The sequence below is a fragment of the Neoarthrinium moseri genome (genome assembly GCF_022829205.1).
Source record: "Neoarthrinium moseri strain CBS 164.80 chromosome Unknown scaffold7_Wmoseri_CBS_16480, whole genome shotgun sequence".
NCBI lineage: Eukaryota > Fungi > Ascomycota > Sordariomycetes > Amphisphaeriales > Apiosporaceae > Neoarthrinium > Neoarthrinium moseri.
Window position 1 is genome coordinate 252,197 of NW_026055121.1, and position 16,886 is coordinate 269,082.

Genomic DNA, 16,886 nt, shown 5'->3' on the forward strand with positions numbered 1-16,886 from the left:
CTACCAACTTTTCTTAACTAGTTTCATCCCACATCCCGCAGGCGACGGACTCGAATCAAGAACCTTCAAGCCACAAATGCTGGTTCACGACAATCTGCGATTGAGCTCCCAGATATTTGCCATAGCAGGTGGTTGCACGCCTTCGGTAATTTCAAACCTACCCAACTGCCTGCGAGTACATGCAAGGAGAGGTCGCAGCATGTGAAAATGATCCGTACAAGGGTTTACGAGGTGAAAAAAAGCACTACGTCGGTCCTGGTACCTGATCTGGTTAATGTCTGTATGGACCAACCCCACCACAGCCCTGTTCCAGGCTGTTCGGAATCAACCGCAAGTGCCATACGCTAAGCTCGCAAACCTCGCAAGGCATCAAGCGTGGGGAGCTAGGCAGTACCAAAATTGCAGACTGGCAGGGCGGCCTGAGTGGCTGGTAAGTTGACCGGCCTGGCTGGGCACGCTGGTCTTTGGTCTCTTGGTTAATTGCTCGGTATTGTCATCGCATGCTCGACGGGCAACCGGATGAAGGGAAATGCTGATCAGGAAGGAACCCTGAGGGGTTGCCAACCTGTTCCTAGGAAGATCAACACGAATTGCGTCCTTGATTTCGAGTTTGAAGATGAGACGACCCCACGCGCCGAGGAGAAACACCCACTAGTACTGTACCTAGGAAAGGTAACATGAAATGTTACCCTCGCCTACCGACCAGGGCCCTGGGATAATACCGCATTGGAAAAGCACTACTCCGGAATGTCAAAGCTTTTTGAGTAGAACAGCACTAACTTGTTACTGCCTGACTACTACCTTCAATGGCTGCAATTTAGTACCGTCAATCATGATGACTAACCGGACCCTGGACGTGAATAATCGGTTGGACCTTTGGGGGTGTGTATACATAGTACGCAAGGGCTTTCTCGAAAACCGGCATCGCGAACGTCTTGTCAGCGACAGCCGTCAAGGTTTCCGACAACTTCGACTCATGCGACCTTGCATAGCAAGATCGCTGAACCCGTTTGCGGCAACGACGTGGAAAGTAACGCCGAATGGTACGCCGTGCCCTGATCCTCATGACACGGGGTCCCGGTGGTTCTTGGAAGTGTGTAGCCCAATGCGTTGAGATCCCAGCAATAGGGCTGTTTACTGCCTGTGGTCTCGGTGGTCTCGGTGCAATTCCCGACCGTCGGGACTGGGGAAGCGCATATGCCAAGAGGGTTCCTTGACCCGCTTTGGGGCTCTTAGGGTTGGCGGCAAATGCTACGTAGCAGCGAACAGCAGGGCAGAGCGAGAATCAGGGTCCTGAGGGTCCTTGTGAGGTTTGCAAGTTTTATCGAGCCCCTATTTCTGCCGTTGTATGATGTTTGTCATACTTGGAGGCAAGCGTGATATCATGCCACAGGGTCAGGAGACTGTCGTCTTTGGTTACCCCAAGTTGCCATGGGCTGAGATCCTGGAGGGCAAGCCCTGCCACGCCTGTATTGCCTCGGTGTCCCCAGAACGGAAATCTTCCAGAAATTTTCACCGGAACATTCTACGGGCCTTCTACTTTCAGCCAGCTGACATGGGGCCCCTGAGGCCCGCTGTCAGCAATTGGACTAAATCCGGCTCAGAGCAGCCGTTCACTTATTAGAGTTTGAGGCTTTGCTTTTGATATATGATATTGTATGATAGAGTGAGCTCTCGCTATTCCCAGCCCATGGCCGGCCCTCTCGCCTTGGATGTCTACTTGTGGTAATGTACTTGGATTTGGGGTCAGTGGATCCAAGCTGCAACAAGATAACCCGAAACAGGTTCAGATGTAAGCGTGAAGGTTAAGTAGTGGGACAGCCCTCACCGTTTCTTGGCGGACTCGTCAATCAATCAGGGGTTCCAAGGTTGCTGGTTCCGGATGTAAAGCGATGAGGGGATTCTGGCACGCGGTACTTGGCGTCGGGACTTGCAAGTGTTGAAAGAGGTGAACGGATGTGTCAAGCGTACAGTTGGTGCAGTAGCAGTCATGACGGTGCGATCTACGAATTACCTAGATGGAGCTACGAGTTGGGGGAGCCGATTGCCCGTAAGCGACATCCGTCAAGTGCTGGAACTAACTATCCATCCCCGTGCTGGTGCCGAGAGCATCGGGGCATCGCCATCGAGACCCTGTTCCGAGTGCAGAGCGGTTATTGAGTGCTCTTTTAGCGGCCGGCGGCTTCAGTGGGAGCGGCAGCTATGAATGTGCTAAGTCGCTAGCGTGCGTGCTCATTTCCAATGCCTCGGGCCACTGACTCGAGGATGAAATGTGCCAGCTGCGTTAGTCAAGCGGGTGGTATCCCGCATGCTAAGCGAGTGTTCGGGGATCGCCATGAAGCGGACTTTTGTAGAATAGCGCGTCCAAAGACCTCCTCACGACTCTCTTTTACCGATCTAAATCCAAGTCTTGGCAAGATATGATTCACGCGACAGGCCCGATGGATGATGCATCCCCTTATAGCGCATTCCTTACTATAGAGTTTGAGAATACTGCTTCCAATGATGATGTAAATCGACGGGAGTCTGAAATAGGAAATCCGACACAGACCTCCAATACTGGATTACCTTACTGCTCAGCTAGAACCATTAACGCACATGATCGCAACCTGTTCCGTCCACATGACGCTCGGGTTTGACCAATAATAGTCACAGTATATCATCCACGAGGTTTGAAAATCTGGCATAAGTGTATAGAAAAAACCAGCTGTCCCGTGGTTGCATGGCTGCAAGTCCAGGAGGTACGAGTAGGGGGAAACAAAAAAGAAAAAGAGAATAAGGAAAAAAAGGGTGTAGGGGGCAACAAATAAACCTTGCAAACTCGGTCTATTCAGCCTTGTAGGGTTCGTTGACTTGAACAACGTCGCATTCATCGTTAGCTGCCGCGGATAAACTGTGCTCGCAGAGCTCATTCGCTCGTTTCGGTCTGGGGTTGTGTGACACTCTCCCACATACTTGCAGGGCAAGTACTGCTTACGAAGTACATGTTATGAGGGTTCAGTAGCTACTTGCGCAACGCCGACCGTGCTTGTCTGGCCATTGCTGCATCTACAACCACCCACACTGCAAATACAAGCTGCAAACTGCGCACTGAGCTATTCTATCACAATTCGGCCGCAGACCACTACAGTCTCGTTAACGCACCGTACTCCGCGAGGCGAATTATTCGAGATCTGCACTGCATTTCAGCGTATGGCTTCGGCTTCGGTCATTGGCCACCTGGGTTTCCCAGGAATTTGGGACGGGCAAATCAGATGAGATGCACTCGATAGTCACTACCTATACATACACAGTGCAGTGCAGCTGAATGTCCTTGGGTTCTTGCATAGGCTTACAGAGGAGTTACTGCACAATGATAGGTCACTTATAGGGCGCCTAACGGCCGTAGCAGCCCACAGCTGGTTGGTGCCTCAAAGTTCAGCTGGAACTTGTTGAGCCGCAACATGATGACTGAACGTACAGCCGATCCACATGGGTCGTAAATCTTTCTCAGAGTCCTGCACGAGGGCAGCTAGCTGGCTTCCATTCGAATGGTTCGGAATCCGCGAGCCTGGAGCTTGGCCGAGGCGGGAGTCAAGGGAGTGAGACAGCAAGGGAGGAATGTCTTGTTTTCGTCAGCAGTGCGCCCGGAGGTCGCCGCCATTGCGATGCAACATCTCGGAGTCGATCGTGATATTGCTCCACGAAGAGCAGTCCAGAACATGTGGGCCACGATGTATATAACGTCTCCACTTGCATTGAATAAAGAACTAAGCCTAGTCGAGGAGTTGAGGATTTATTGAGCGCCAGACTGACCGGGCAAGCCGGAAGGGATGGGGACTCCAGCTGTGTGCAGCTTGCTAAGTACATGTGTGAAAGCCCGCATGCTTGATGATTTGGAGAGAAGGATGTTGAATCAGGATTTCTCTGTCGTTTGGGCATGATTTCGCCATGATCCGTTGATAGCGGTTGCAATATTGGTTGTCTTGTATGGCCGACTTTAAGTTCAGGGCCGTTGTAATATCTATATTGCCTATCCCGTCCATTCATAGAAACCCACACTGGCGCATGCGCAAGCAGGCATTGAAGCAGGAGTCCATCCTCTGAAAAGTGACAGATGTCCCGCCAATGGAACCCCAGGGCGATGCGGGGCGTCGGATCTCTGCAGATCCATCTCCAGGGTATGGCAGGGACCATGGGAGCGGGTACCAGACCCATCTACCGAGGCCCTGGTGGAGGGTTTACTTGCCAATTACTTGATGAGAAGGGACATCACGAATCGCCAGCAAGGAAATGGCAAATTGACCAACTTTTGGACGGCGTATCGCTTGCTTTCCGAGGACGGGGCCTTGCCCTTGACCATGGCACGCGCCGAGAAGAGAAGAGAGGCGGCACAGTACTTTGGCGCCAGAGGCAGCCCAGGCAGTCCATTGGCTCTGGAGTAAGTCGCAGGGGGTTGCCGTCAAATTTGCACTGCCATCTGGCACGTGGAAGTCATGCCAGTGGTGCAGCAACGGCGGCGGCGGGCGGCGGTGGCGGCAACGGGGAGACGGGAAACTTCGTCTCACCCCATACGGAAAACCATTGCTGCTACATAGTCGATCTTGCATCGCAAATCTCCCAGGCCGAAGCTTAGATCTCCTGGGGCACCCGGTCCGTCTCTGACCTTATTCGGCCCTACAGCACGTCGCTCATCAGACAGTGGCCAAATAGCTTGCATTGGCGGCGGAGGGTGTCTCTATTGAATTGCGACAGTCCATCGTTAACCAAGTTGGGGAAGTCGGAGCGGCAACTCGAAGGCGTCCCGCTATGTAGAGCGCACAGAATCGTGAGAGAACGGCTTCGCAGCTAGGCTTCCAAACCAGCACTAAATCCCTACCCGAGCACTCGCTCAAGCGTAGTAGTCCCCGAGACGGCAATTCAGGTTGCCGACAGAAGGGGGGCAAACGTTTGAGTTAGTGCACAGCAAGCAGTGCCGTTACGTCTCTCGCAACTCTAAGTCTGACGACTCTGACATCGGTTGACAAAATTCCAATAGTCGCGCCTTGGGCTGGATGAGCGCGCGCGCGTACAGATGCGTAGGGCTGTGGCTTTTTTCCCGCTGCCCTGCCGGCAGGGGTCACTCGTGTTCGGCAATTCCATGCTGCCGAGCTTTTGTCGTGTGGGTAGTTTTACTGTTTTAGGCTTCGACATTTTTCCTGGCAGGGCTGTCGCTGTTTGCCACAAGTCGTTTCACCGTCCTGAAGACCCCCACCTCGGTTGGATCACGACTCGGAGATGAGGGAATCGGGCAGTGCTGAGGTTGTTCGTGAGTGTCAAGAGGCAAGTGAAGCCGGAGTGTGCAGAACATTCGCCTTGACCTTCGTTGCTGCTTTATCGCAAACAACCCTGCAGAACCCGTGCCGCAGCGGTGCATCCAGCCCTATACGCAACACACGGAGTCGAATGACGGAAGGGGCAGAGGACAGGCATGATAGCCGAGATCCATGGTCGTCCGGCCATTGCACACGCAGGCGACGTTGAAGCACGCTTCGTTCACGAGGCTCTAGGTCGGAGCTGAAGCCCGAGCAATGCAAGCTAGCCTCTATCTGTCCCGTGACTGTATACTCTTTGAGCCCGCCGAGGTGTTAGTATGGCGTACCACGGTACATAGACGCGCGTCTCATCAGGTAGACGAGACATGGATAAGCCTCGATAGGCACGATGCCCCAATTGCTCGACTGATCTCTTGCAGGCTTGTTCCTATCCTGGCAACCTGAGGCTAAGGGTCTAACTTACATGACTTGTCGATCTTTGTTTTTAGACGTGAAGCATAGCGCCGCACGAGGTTGTGTCGTGGGCTGATAGCCTTGGCAGCTAATGAGAACTTCGGAGCAACCCAGTCAAAGCCCACTAGCGGTAATTGCCTGATCGAAGGCTTTACTGCATTTGGATATAACTACGTTCTTGACGCCCGCCATGGTGGAAGCATATCTGGCACGATCTAATGTGTGATACTACTCGTATGCCTACGCCCACGCATTTGCAAAGTCTGGACTGCTATTAGGCCCAGGGGCTGAAAACCTGCGGTTCTACCAGTTCCGGATCTCCATGCACAGAGGGTGCGCCGAGGTATCGCACAACCCACTGCGGGTCATCCATGAATTCTTGTTTCGGCCTGCCGAGTAATGTAATTGCATTTTGGGCATGAATGATGATGGGGCCCTAAAGTCCGTCACTGCTGAACGGGCTGGTGCACACCTGAAAGGCCTGAAATGGCTCGCATGTCCGGTCTGCGAAACGCCTCGGCGAAATCGATGTCTATGGCGAAATGAGACGTTGGACGCACGATTCAGACCATTGGACTCGAATCTCCACGTTGCCTTGGCATATTCTTGCGCGTTTTGCCTGTAAGCATCGTTAAGGCGGTGGTGTATTTCTATACAGCGGTCAAATTAACTCAATCTTTGCCTGTCATTCGCGGTGCTGGTCCTGATGTGCGGCCGGTTGCAACTCATGTTCCTATTCTTAGCTCACCTTCAGAAATATGTGAACGATAATTACGCCGAAAGGGGGAGGCGGGTGTCGCTGGAAGGCGACCATCTCGCCTTCAGTACCCTTCCTGACGGACACCTACATCTCTGTCGGCAGGTCATGTTGAACAAGCCTGCAAGGAGTAGTATGACGGGTGATACGTTGCCCTACCAGGCTCCCTGATGATGCCTGCGCCACTAAGCGGTCACATCCTGCGTCATTCCAAGTACGTGCTGGGGGGCGCACCACTTGATCCCTGCCACTTGACTTGCAGCCTTCCTTTAGCCTGCCTCAACTCCAGGTTGTAGGGCTGAGAGGGAATAGACGAGGCTTACCTGCCCCGCTTGATACGGCACCTGAGGAGCCTTTCTCGAATCCCAGTCGCGATACGATAACTTACACGATATGTGCAGAAGTTTCGTTATTCACCAAGCCGGCTGTCAGGGCCACACGTCTGAATTCGGACCCATGGACAAATTTGGTCAATGCCGAGTCACAGGTCGGGTCGGGGATTTATGATCTCTAATGGGGGCTGCCCAAGCTCGACTCGACGGAAGATTAGGTCGCCAGCGAGAGCCAGCGTACCTTCGCGAACGGTGGGCTAACCTGGTAGCCTAACTACGATTCCCTGAGAAATGTAGATGTTTATTACAGTCGTTTCGACACCCACATGGGTGCTCTCAACCTGACGGATAATAGGAGCGCTTGGCATCTAGTGCACCTCAGCGGCCGCGTCTGAAGTGTGTCACGGGGGTGGAGAAACGAGGTCTTGAGATTTGGGCGGCTCAGCCAAGGTGGGGGGTGCAAGTATGTAACCTGTGAGTATCCTGGTGCTGGTTTGAGCCTCAAGAGCAACGTGCAAGTCTTGCCGTTACCGTCCTGCGGTCTCCGATTATTCAACATTAGAGTTTAATTGCCGGCTCACTATGATGCGTACTATGGTACTACGTGAATAGTCTGTCCCTCGTGCATAGAAGGTCCGAAGAAGTATCTCCGCGCTCTAGACTGGCGTCAGTTCCAACAGCCCGGCTCCGTCGTATGCCTCACGTACGCGCGCCTTACCGAACCCGGTACCTTTGGCCGAAGGTAACGAGTCACCCCGGAAGAGTATAGATCGCGCACACAGGTGGATCATGTGTCTTGGTTTCCGGTAACATGGCACGGTGGCTAGCCATGACATTCTTTTGGGCAGCTGTATAGTACTTTTGACTTCTGGAGGATGACGTGAGCGCGGCGTAGTGCTGCTGGCTGTAACTCAAAGTAATCTAGAAACAATGAATGAGCGATAACAGGTAAATACATAGATTGCAGAAAGTATGCAGATCTGGCACGGCGGATTGGGATAGACTTGCCTAAACGACCTATGAGGGGATCCATACCGAGCATGGCAGTGGCGGTGTCATCACCTGGAAGGGGCAGCCTGCTGCGAACCTCGACAGCCCCCAACGACAAAAGAGCCGTACATGATGATGCTCGCCCTGATGACACTAGACAAGATCAACCGCGAGAGTAACCCCGTGTGAGAAGAGTTCCCTTTCCGCCTTCCAGGGCTGAACGGGCAGACGGGTAGGCAAAGGTCCCCGCCGTGCATGGGCTGAAGCCTGTGGAAGCCGGTGCCTGCCGATTGGTACAAGGGAGACTCGATCGTTGTCCGTATGAAGGCCTAAGAACGACACGGAAACGCTTCCAAGGCTCACGCGATTGGACCATAAGCTTGGTTCCATGTACACACATTCGAGTATAAGCTAACTTGGGGTTCTCTCGACACAACACTTCGCTGACTGCCAACCCGAATTGCGTCCATGTGCCGCTGCGTGATTACACAGTAGAATTGTGTTGCGGGTAACTGAACGTAAGTGAACGTAACTGAACAGCTGGTAACGCGCCAAGTGGAAACCTCTACTCAGCTGGCCCCGCTGGCGCGCTGCAGTAGCGGAATTCTTGGTGCATCGGGCGGAATGTCATGCGCATAGAAGCCCACGAGTTTGGGGATGTTCAGCTCTGGTATTCTGCCAGAGGCAACCGCCATTTTCAATACTTTGAGCCCAATCGTTGATCTTGATGGTCCGTCGAAGCGTTTACATTCCAGAGGCGGGTAGCCTTCAGACTGCGTGCGTACCTCCCAGTAACGTACGTACGGCGCTCTGACTTGAGCAGAGAGGAGAATTCAACAGAGTTCACTCTTACCCTCTTTCTTCTATTGGGGTTTCTTCTCTTAGGTTTTCTTCCTTTTGGTAATTTACATCGTTGTTGATCACAAGAGGTGGGCGAATCTATTGGGCATCCAGTGCACACACAAGGCACGACTCCCCAGCCATTCGTTGAACCCTCCATTATTATTAGCAGCCGAGTTATTGCTTTATAAGATCAGCACCCGCTGACCAAGGCCGCCCGGACTCCAGCAATTGCATGGCAGGTACAAATGTCAGAGGTACTCACCGCACCCGCACCGCTGCCCACCCCCCGGCAGGCCTGGCGAGCAGCAGCTTGCGGTGGGGAGTACAGCCCTGTAGCGCCGTGCTCTGGGACCACGCCCCTCCCCACACGGCCTGAGGGAACACCCCCCCTGCCCTGCGGCCTGCCCTTCGGCGGCATGGGGCATGGTCGGGGTACGTACCGACGCGACCCTGCAAAATATGACCCTGTAGGGCCGCTGCAAGTTCACCCACTCCCAAACCCAGAGACCCCTGTAGCTTCCCTGGTCTTGTTCTGGAGGGCTGAACGGCAAGTGGTGGTTTCTAGTACCATCGTAGTCGTGCGCTCCTTGGACTAATACCCTTCACCCCTCCTGCACCTCGACGCTGCTGCTGCTTGTAGACGCTTCGCTTGGGAATTGTCACGACCACGCCATAGTCTCTTCCTTTCTCTCCTCTCTACTCCAGAGTTTCCGGACGGCCCTCACCACGCATCCCCGTCTTCTCCTGGCCCGTCCACACTGGGCCTCCCATCCTGCAACCAGACCAGGGAAGAAGACGAGACACTTACAGAAAAAGAGAGCGAGGCAGAGACACACAGACACAACAGAGAGAGGGAGAGTTGGCTAATGACATAGTGCTCGCCTAATCCTCGCGCCGTGGGTGGTTCAGCCTAAAGCGACTTACTACTTTCTACTGCTACCTACATATGTTTAAAGCAGAGTAGTCGCTGCCCAGGAAACACACGCATCTCGAGTTTCTGTCCTTCCGCGGGGGCTGTACTATTATTATTATTATTATTATTATTCTCTGCATTATGTGCATCTTGTTGCATTGATACCCCTTGATTGCTCTTTTCTGCATTCCCTCTCTTTTTCTTTGCTGCAACAGCGCCTCCAACGAATCACATCGGCGCCGCCGATACGAGTCTCGCCACCTGTATCCCTACGACATCTCCCTCCCGGAGCCCTCACACGACTAGAACACCGCCTTCCAGTACGACCGCGGCGTGCGGCAACACGGCAGCCGCGCTGGCAAACTTTTGAGACCTGGTCGGTTTGTCTATGCGCTTCCTGGTTGAGTTACCGCCCGACTCCGGCTTCAGCTGGCACAGAGGGAGCTACACCCGTGGCAACCAGAATATTGGGCCAGGCGCAAACAACGCCCTCCCCTAGAACATCGAGTTCAACAGGCGTGCGAGGATTGAGCAAGATGACGACGTCAGGGTTCCCCCCGAGGGAGCCAGGAGGCGCCACTCCGTCTATATACATCGAGTCGTCGAACCACTTCTCGAATAGACCCCGGCCATTTGCGTCCGGCTTCTCCCCAGGCTCTATACCAATGGGGATCCCAAAGCGCCCACAGAGGGAGGACGAAATAGCACCCCCGCCGCTGCCGCCGCCCAGGTTCATCGGGGAGCCGCCCTCGTTCGCCAACCACAACCGCGACTATTCTCAGGGCTCGACGTCGAGTTATGGCAGCTTGGACCATAGCCCCAAGGCAGATCGACCTGGGCATGGCCGATATGGCACCAGCAAAACCATGAGACTGGATAGGGACGAAGGATATCACAGCTTCGAGCCTAGTCTGTACGTGGACAAAGTTTCTCTTCTTGACTACGCCCCGGATGTACTAACATTCTCGCTGGTACAGACCGAAACAACCACAAGCAAAGCTCATGTCCCACGATCAACTATACCGACCGACAGGGAACGACTATGACAGCTCAATGTTGAAAAGGTTTGATGCAAAGAGGACGCTTGAAAACCGACCCACTCTCAGTTCTTCGGCAAACGACGTTTTGTCACGAGGGGGCGTAACAGAAAGCCGGCAGCTCCCATCGCTGTCTTTGCCAATTCGGTCGACCTCGAATCTATTCGTTGATTCTCCCGGCCACTTGACCGACACGCCCACCCATTCGGCCATCTCCCCAATAAACCCTCCTTTCTACGGTATGGGCAGCAGCGACTATCGTTCTCCTATTGACGCTACGGATCCCGACAGATCACCTCCATTCCGCTCCAAGAGAACAAATAGCGGCTCCATGGCGGATGATATCACAGTTTCGACGCAGGGCAGCTACGATAACAATGCAGATGAGATGGACTTTACCATGGAGGATGCTGGAATGGGTCGGTTGCACCTCGAGGAGGGCTCAATACGTTCCGAATATCAAACAATTGGTCAGAAGCGCCGGGCTTCATCGCCTCCCGGAGATGAGTTGCCGCTGCAAGGCCTGCCTGGCGCCAGCGAGCTGTTGCGCCGCCGCGAGGGTGCCTCCAGAGCTTCACCACAACCAAGGCTCACCATCCCCCAGAGTTCCTTTTCTTCCATCTCGTCAAATGGACGCGGTGGCTCTTATGCTCCATCCCTCCCGATGACAGCTGCCAGTGGCACCAGCATAGCTTCGTCTTTTGGCCGACGGTCCCCTGGCGGGCTATCTCCAGGCGGCCTTTCGCCTGTAGATTCTCCTTTCAATACGCCAATCTCACTAACACAGTCTCCACGGTCGTCTGTCATGCGTACCCCACACCAGCGCCAGGTCAGCGATTCACGGCCGCTGGCCTCGCCACGGAAATTGACTGAGCTTCCCAAGGCCAGCATTTCTCGTATACAAGGATTCTACATGTGTGAATGCTGCCCAAAGAAGCCCAAGAAGTTCGAGACCGCTGAAGAACTCAAGTAAGCATTCCGGGAAGCCTTTTGTCCGTGCTGAGTAAAATTACTGACATGTAGTTCCCTAGTGCTCACGCAGCTGAGAAACAATACGAGTGCTCTTTTTGTGGGAACCGTTTCAAAAACAAGAACGAGGCAGAGCGCCACCAAAATAGTCTGCACGTAAGGCGCCATAGCTGGTCCTGCTCGGCGCTTCATGTTGCGGGCTACGACAAAGCATTCCACGACAGCTCCAATCGCCCTGGCGAGGCAGACGCCTGCGGTTATTGTGGAGAAGAATTCTTGCGCAGCGGTGGTGCTGGCCGCGCTCGTCATGCTACTGAGCAGGATTGGGACGACAGATTACGGCATCTACAAGAGGTGCACAAGTTCAGGGAGTGCAATTCCAGCAAGAAGTTCTATCGTGCAGACCACTTCAGACAACATCTAAAGCACAGTCATGCGGGAACAAGCGGGAAATGGACCAATATGCTGGAGACCGCTTGTATGATCGAGGAGGAACCGCCGCAGCCACGATGAGAAGGCCCATTAGACCTGGAACCTCAGAGACCGCGCCATCGCGGTCTGGGGCTCGAATAATGGAAAAGACCCGCCTGATCAACCGTAGCTTTGGAATAGCCTAGCACAGGCGTAGTTGAAGGAACTTGGAAGTCGAGGTGGCATGATGTGATCTCCTGACACAAGAGCGGGAACTGCTGAGGATTGGGCGGCGGCACAGAATAGGCGGCCCTAGTGGCTAGTGTACGAAATGCAGTTGCTTGCTGACATGGGCATTTGCGTCTCAGCAAACAGTCAGCAGAGACTCAGCTTCTACACTGCCGCATGCTTGCATTTGGAGGGGGCATGCACGATGTCACACGGACACCGTAAGGACACATCAAACCGTTTTGAAAGCCACAGGCTTGACATGAGATATGAGGATCATTACAACAAGACAAGAAAAGACGCAGACAGGGAGAACGGTGTGTAGCGAGTCTAGCCAGATTACTCTGCTGCGTCATTGATCGATCGGATTACGTTCAGCTCGCAGCATTCTGGAGCGAAGAAAAGATACTGACATACATGGCTGGCGATTTTGCAGAGAGACGGGTAGATGAATGAATTGCAACCTTGCCAGACCAGAAGGCCCAGCAATATCCGTGGGCCAGGCTCCAGTCACAAGACGTGGGCAAACTGAAGAAACCATTATGAGCCATGACGCCCCATTGTACAACTAGAGGAAATGGAAACGGAAACGGAAACGGAAAATATAGAAAAGCCAGATTGATTCTAAACAGAAACATGTCCAGAGAACTGGCCCTTGGGCAGAGATGTGCCAGTTGCCCAAGTTGGTGATGCGGAATACTAGAGCGACGCAAAGCCCCACACAGAAGTCCTCCGAGACCGACTCGACACCGTAGTTTTAGTGCAGTCACATGATTCATCTCAGCCCTACGGTGGCAGCTTGGAGAAAATCTGGAAGCGACCCTACTGGAGCCGTGGGTTTGAACCAGCCACTGCAAACGTCTACTCTTAGTCGTCGCTGGCACATTGTTTGTCAGGCCTGAACGCAGATGACAAAGACAATTTGTTGCGCGCCGGGCTTGTAGAACAGCTCTTTATTTTCTAGGATACAGATCTAAAAACCCACCCACCTCATGAGAGCGGGGTTACTTCACATCTGCTAAGAGCCGCGCAGGACAGTCCTGCTACAGGAGCAGAGGAGGTCTCACACTCGCGGCAAGTGAAGCGTTCTACGCTGAAATCCCTAATCATGGCCTTTGACAGGATCGCGGGCAAGGAGGATCTCTACGTTGGAGGGTGAGTCGTCTCCCAACCGACGCCATCTTGTGACAAGCCTCGAGTGTTGACAATAATGCAGGATCTTCGCTCTTCGGAAGCCGGAGCTTCTGGAAGAGAGAAACATCACTTCAGTGCTGTCTGTGATAAAATACTCGTTTGACGGATGGGGTGAGAGGGCCAATCGCTTCAACCATCTGAGCATCGATGTCGACGATGTAGACGACCAAGACTTGCTTGTGTACCTGTCGTCTGCCGTCAGGTTTATCGATCAAGGCTTATACCCGCCTCGAGATGGTCCAAACGAGACGGCGGAACCGAAGTCATCGGATCCAACAGGAGCGGTATACGTACACTGCGCAATGGGCAAATCCCGTTCCGTGACGTGCGTAGTCGCTTACTTGCTTTACAAGTACCCTCATCGTTTTGGGGGGAAGCAATTCAGTCACTCAGCAACATCCCCGACGCAGCGGCGCGAGACGGCAAATGCAGCTGTCATCCAGGCTCTGACGCTGGTGCGAGAGGCGCGTTCAATCGCAGAGCCGAACCCCGGCTTCATGCGCCAACTCGAACTGTGGTGGGAGATGGGCTGCCCGGCAGATGACGACAGGGATGTTGAGAATCATCCCATCTACCAGAAATGGCTCTATGAGAGCAAGCTGAAAGAAGCTCGCGACCTTGGTATGGCGCCGGATGCCGACTGGATACGTTTCGAGGACGAGGCTGAATCGTCGGAGGACCAACCGAAGCACGAGGCCAGTGCCGAAAAGCAACTGAGATGCAAGAAGTGCCGCCGCACTCTTGCAAATTCCCAATTCGTTGTAGGTCATCAAGGCACCGGGAAGACGGAAAACCCAGCCTCCCCTTGCCCTCACATCTTTGTCGATACATTGTCCTGGATGCGGCCGGCTCTTGAGGATGGGGCACTCGATGGCCGCTTGATCTGTCCCAATGCCAAATGTAACGCCATCGTCGGTCGTTTTGCTTGGCAGGGGTTCAAATGTAGCTGCGGCGAATGGGTGTGTCCTGCGTTTTCACTCAATCGGAGCCGGGTCGACGAAGCGGATGTCCGGCCTGGTGGGATGGGAATCCGCATGCCACCGGGCCGCAGCGGCAGCTTATAATTACCTCGGTATCCTACGGGAGATCTACGAAAACCACAGCGTCTTTTTTTGAGCTGTGTCAATCAAGCAGCTTACCTGGCCAGGGAGCCTGGCACAGATCTAGTGCTACCTGGGGGCTGCTTACGTTGGACCGGCAAGTAGCCCGTAGGTCGCTTCATCCCGCCATTCTGCAATCTGCCCTAACGCCCCCTCAACAGCGGACTCCGACATGACCAGGCGTGGATGCATCAAGAGCTTTCCAGAGGTTGGCTACTAGGCTCACGCCAAGCTCCTGTTGCTTTCTCGGCCTGATCTACTTATTGGGAAGCTGACAGCATGATAACCTCCAAGCTTTTCCTCGCATGCCAACCGGTCAAGTTATGTCTCGACGCCAGATGGGGCCGTTGCGCGCCGCAATCCTCCGTATTGGAGCCTATCATCGAGAACCCCTCTGTATGAGTTACCAATCCGGAGAAACCAGCATCCACAGCTTGTGACAACGAACCACACTGTTGCGTCAGAATGCACGCTGACCCCACTCTCGGCATTGGTGGAGTCATCATGTTCGTCAATCCTTGAGAAACAATAGACACAGTCACGCGTACCGTATGGATGTGATCTATGGTGGGAGAATAGTCTCGTCTGCCAGAGTCCTGTCAAACGCTCGTGACCGACTTCTTCGGCGTTATTTCCAAATCTCAAGACAACCAACAATAGGCTAGCTTCGAGCATGGGTTTTCGCAACAATCCCATCTGACAACCCCCGCAAACCGGCAGGGTGTTGTCTTACCAAATCGGAATCCGCCCTCGTTATTGGGGAACCTTGACAGCGTCGTCCAATTGACGTGTCAGCCAGCTGCATATATCTCATAGGTAGACACCTGAATCAAGTAAACTGCAGAGGGCCATTGGTTTCGAAGCCTTAATGCAGTGCTGCCTGGGATAAAGACCTGCAGGACACCCAATTGAAGAATTGTGCTACCTCGTCATCAATGTTTCTGAATGGAGAAATGGAGTATATCCTAGCATATTTTTTTTTACAGGACAAATGAATGTCCCTGTCTTCTAGTTGTCCTGGAATAAATACTGTGGCGCACGACCACACCTCACTAGGTAGGTACCAGAAGGCCATGTACCTTCGACCTTTAGGCTTGTTGGATGAAGCACGGAATGACCCATAGTCGTGATATAATATATCACCGGTACAGTCTGCCGGACTCTGGTTGTAAGCCAAACCGAAATCTCTCGAGATATAACATAGTATGCCTAATCTGACGGCCGCAAGTCTTCACGAACGATGTGAGGTCGAAAAGAACCTCGCAGATGGGAAAATGTGCAAATCCATGTCGGCTCAAAGGCGTCGACTGACTTATCATGTGATCCTGTTCTGATGAACGATCCAAGTCTTGCAACCAATGCTCGTGAATAAGTGCTTCTCAGAGAGCTGGCCACTCGTGGACCTGAAAGCCTCGTTCTATCTAATAGGCTACGACCTCTTCATGATAACGTGCGCGTAAGGCTTGGAAGCACATCCGCTGGATCAGATCAGATCATATCATCTGCCACAGGGAGTGAACCCCTCTTCTCCCCGTACCGGGAGCCAAGGAGAAATTCCGGGGTGGAACTAAACAAGGGACCAACTAACTACGTTGTCTAGTGCGGCGTTCCTACTGATTGGATTGTAGGCGATGCATCTGCACAAAAAGTTTCGGTCTATACCATGCCCCCAGGCGGACCCCCTGACGCCCGCATAATTGCACACACATCAACAACCTGCTACCCTATGCGACCCAACCTGACATGGCCGTATTGTTCAATTGCCGAAAAGGGACTATTTAAAACTGAACAGATACAAAATTAGCTGTAGGATCCTGAGGGATCAATACAGTTGCATATGCGCGGCGGTGCGCCGGCGGCTGCGGAGCATCCAGGTATCGGCTCCAGACGGCGAGGCCGTTCGAGATGGACAACGCACAGGAGAGCGGGAGCTCCGTGACCCGCGGCGCTTCCCACCGAGTATGCGCCCTCACCAGGTACGCTATCCTGATCCCTTAGGTCGCAAGATCTCCAAAATCCTGAACAAAAACGGTACCGACCCCAACATTGACGGCATTCCCCGTGTTCCGGGGTCGAAAAACCCCTGACGAATCCTTAGAGCACGGTAGTTCCGCGACGGCCATAGGCCAGGGGACTGAGCGCCAGTACCCATTAAGCAACACTATATTAAGCAATATAATGGCTTATCATCAAGAATCTTGGCCCAAGCCGCAGGGTTATGACTAGCTCGGTGTAAGTGAGTCCGGATATCGCAAAGTCGACTAGGAGGGCCCGTGTCTGGAGGATTGACTCCCACGTCCTTGTCGGGGACCTCTAGCGCAATAACACCCTTGCCCATGACAAACCCGACTTACACACGAAACCG

General features: G+C 53.5%; 2 protein-coding genes across 2 annotated transcripts; both read left to right on the forward strand.

Annotated features, from left to right (window-relative positions):
- Positions 1-10,118: 10,118 nt before the first annotated feature.
- Positions 10,119-12,101, forward strand: JN550_003017 (uncharacterized protein; the record flags this gene model as incomplete). Its single annotated transcript, XM_049314375.1, has 3 exons — positions 10,119-10,495; positions 10,560-11,588; positions 11,651-12,101. The coding sequence occupies 3 exons, from the start codon at positions 10,119-10,121 to the stop codon at positions 12,099-12,101; spliced, it is 1,857 nt and encodes a 618-aa protein (XP_049174852.1).
- Positions 12,102-13,335: 1,234 nt separating this feature from the next.
- On the forward strand, positions 13,336-14,485 carry JN550_003018 (uncharacterized protein; the record flags this gene model as incomplete). Its single annotated transcript, XM_049314376.1, has 2 exons — positions 13,336-13,382; positions 13,444-14,485. The coding sequence occupies 2 exons, from the start codon at positions 13,336-13,338 to the stop codon at positions 14,483-14,485; spliced, it is 1,089 nt and encodes a 362-aa protein (XP_049174853.1).
- Positions 14,486-16,886: the final 2,401 nt, after the last annotated feature.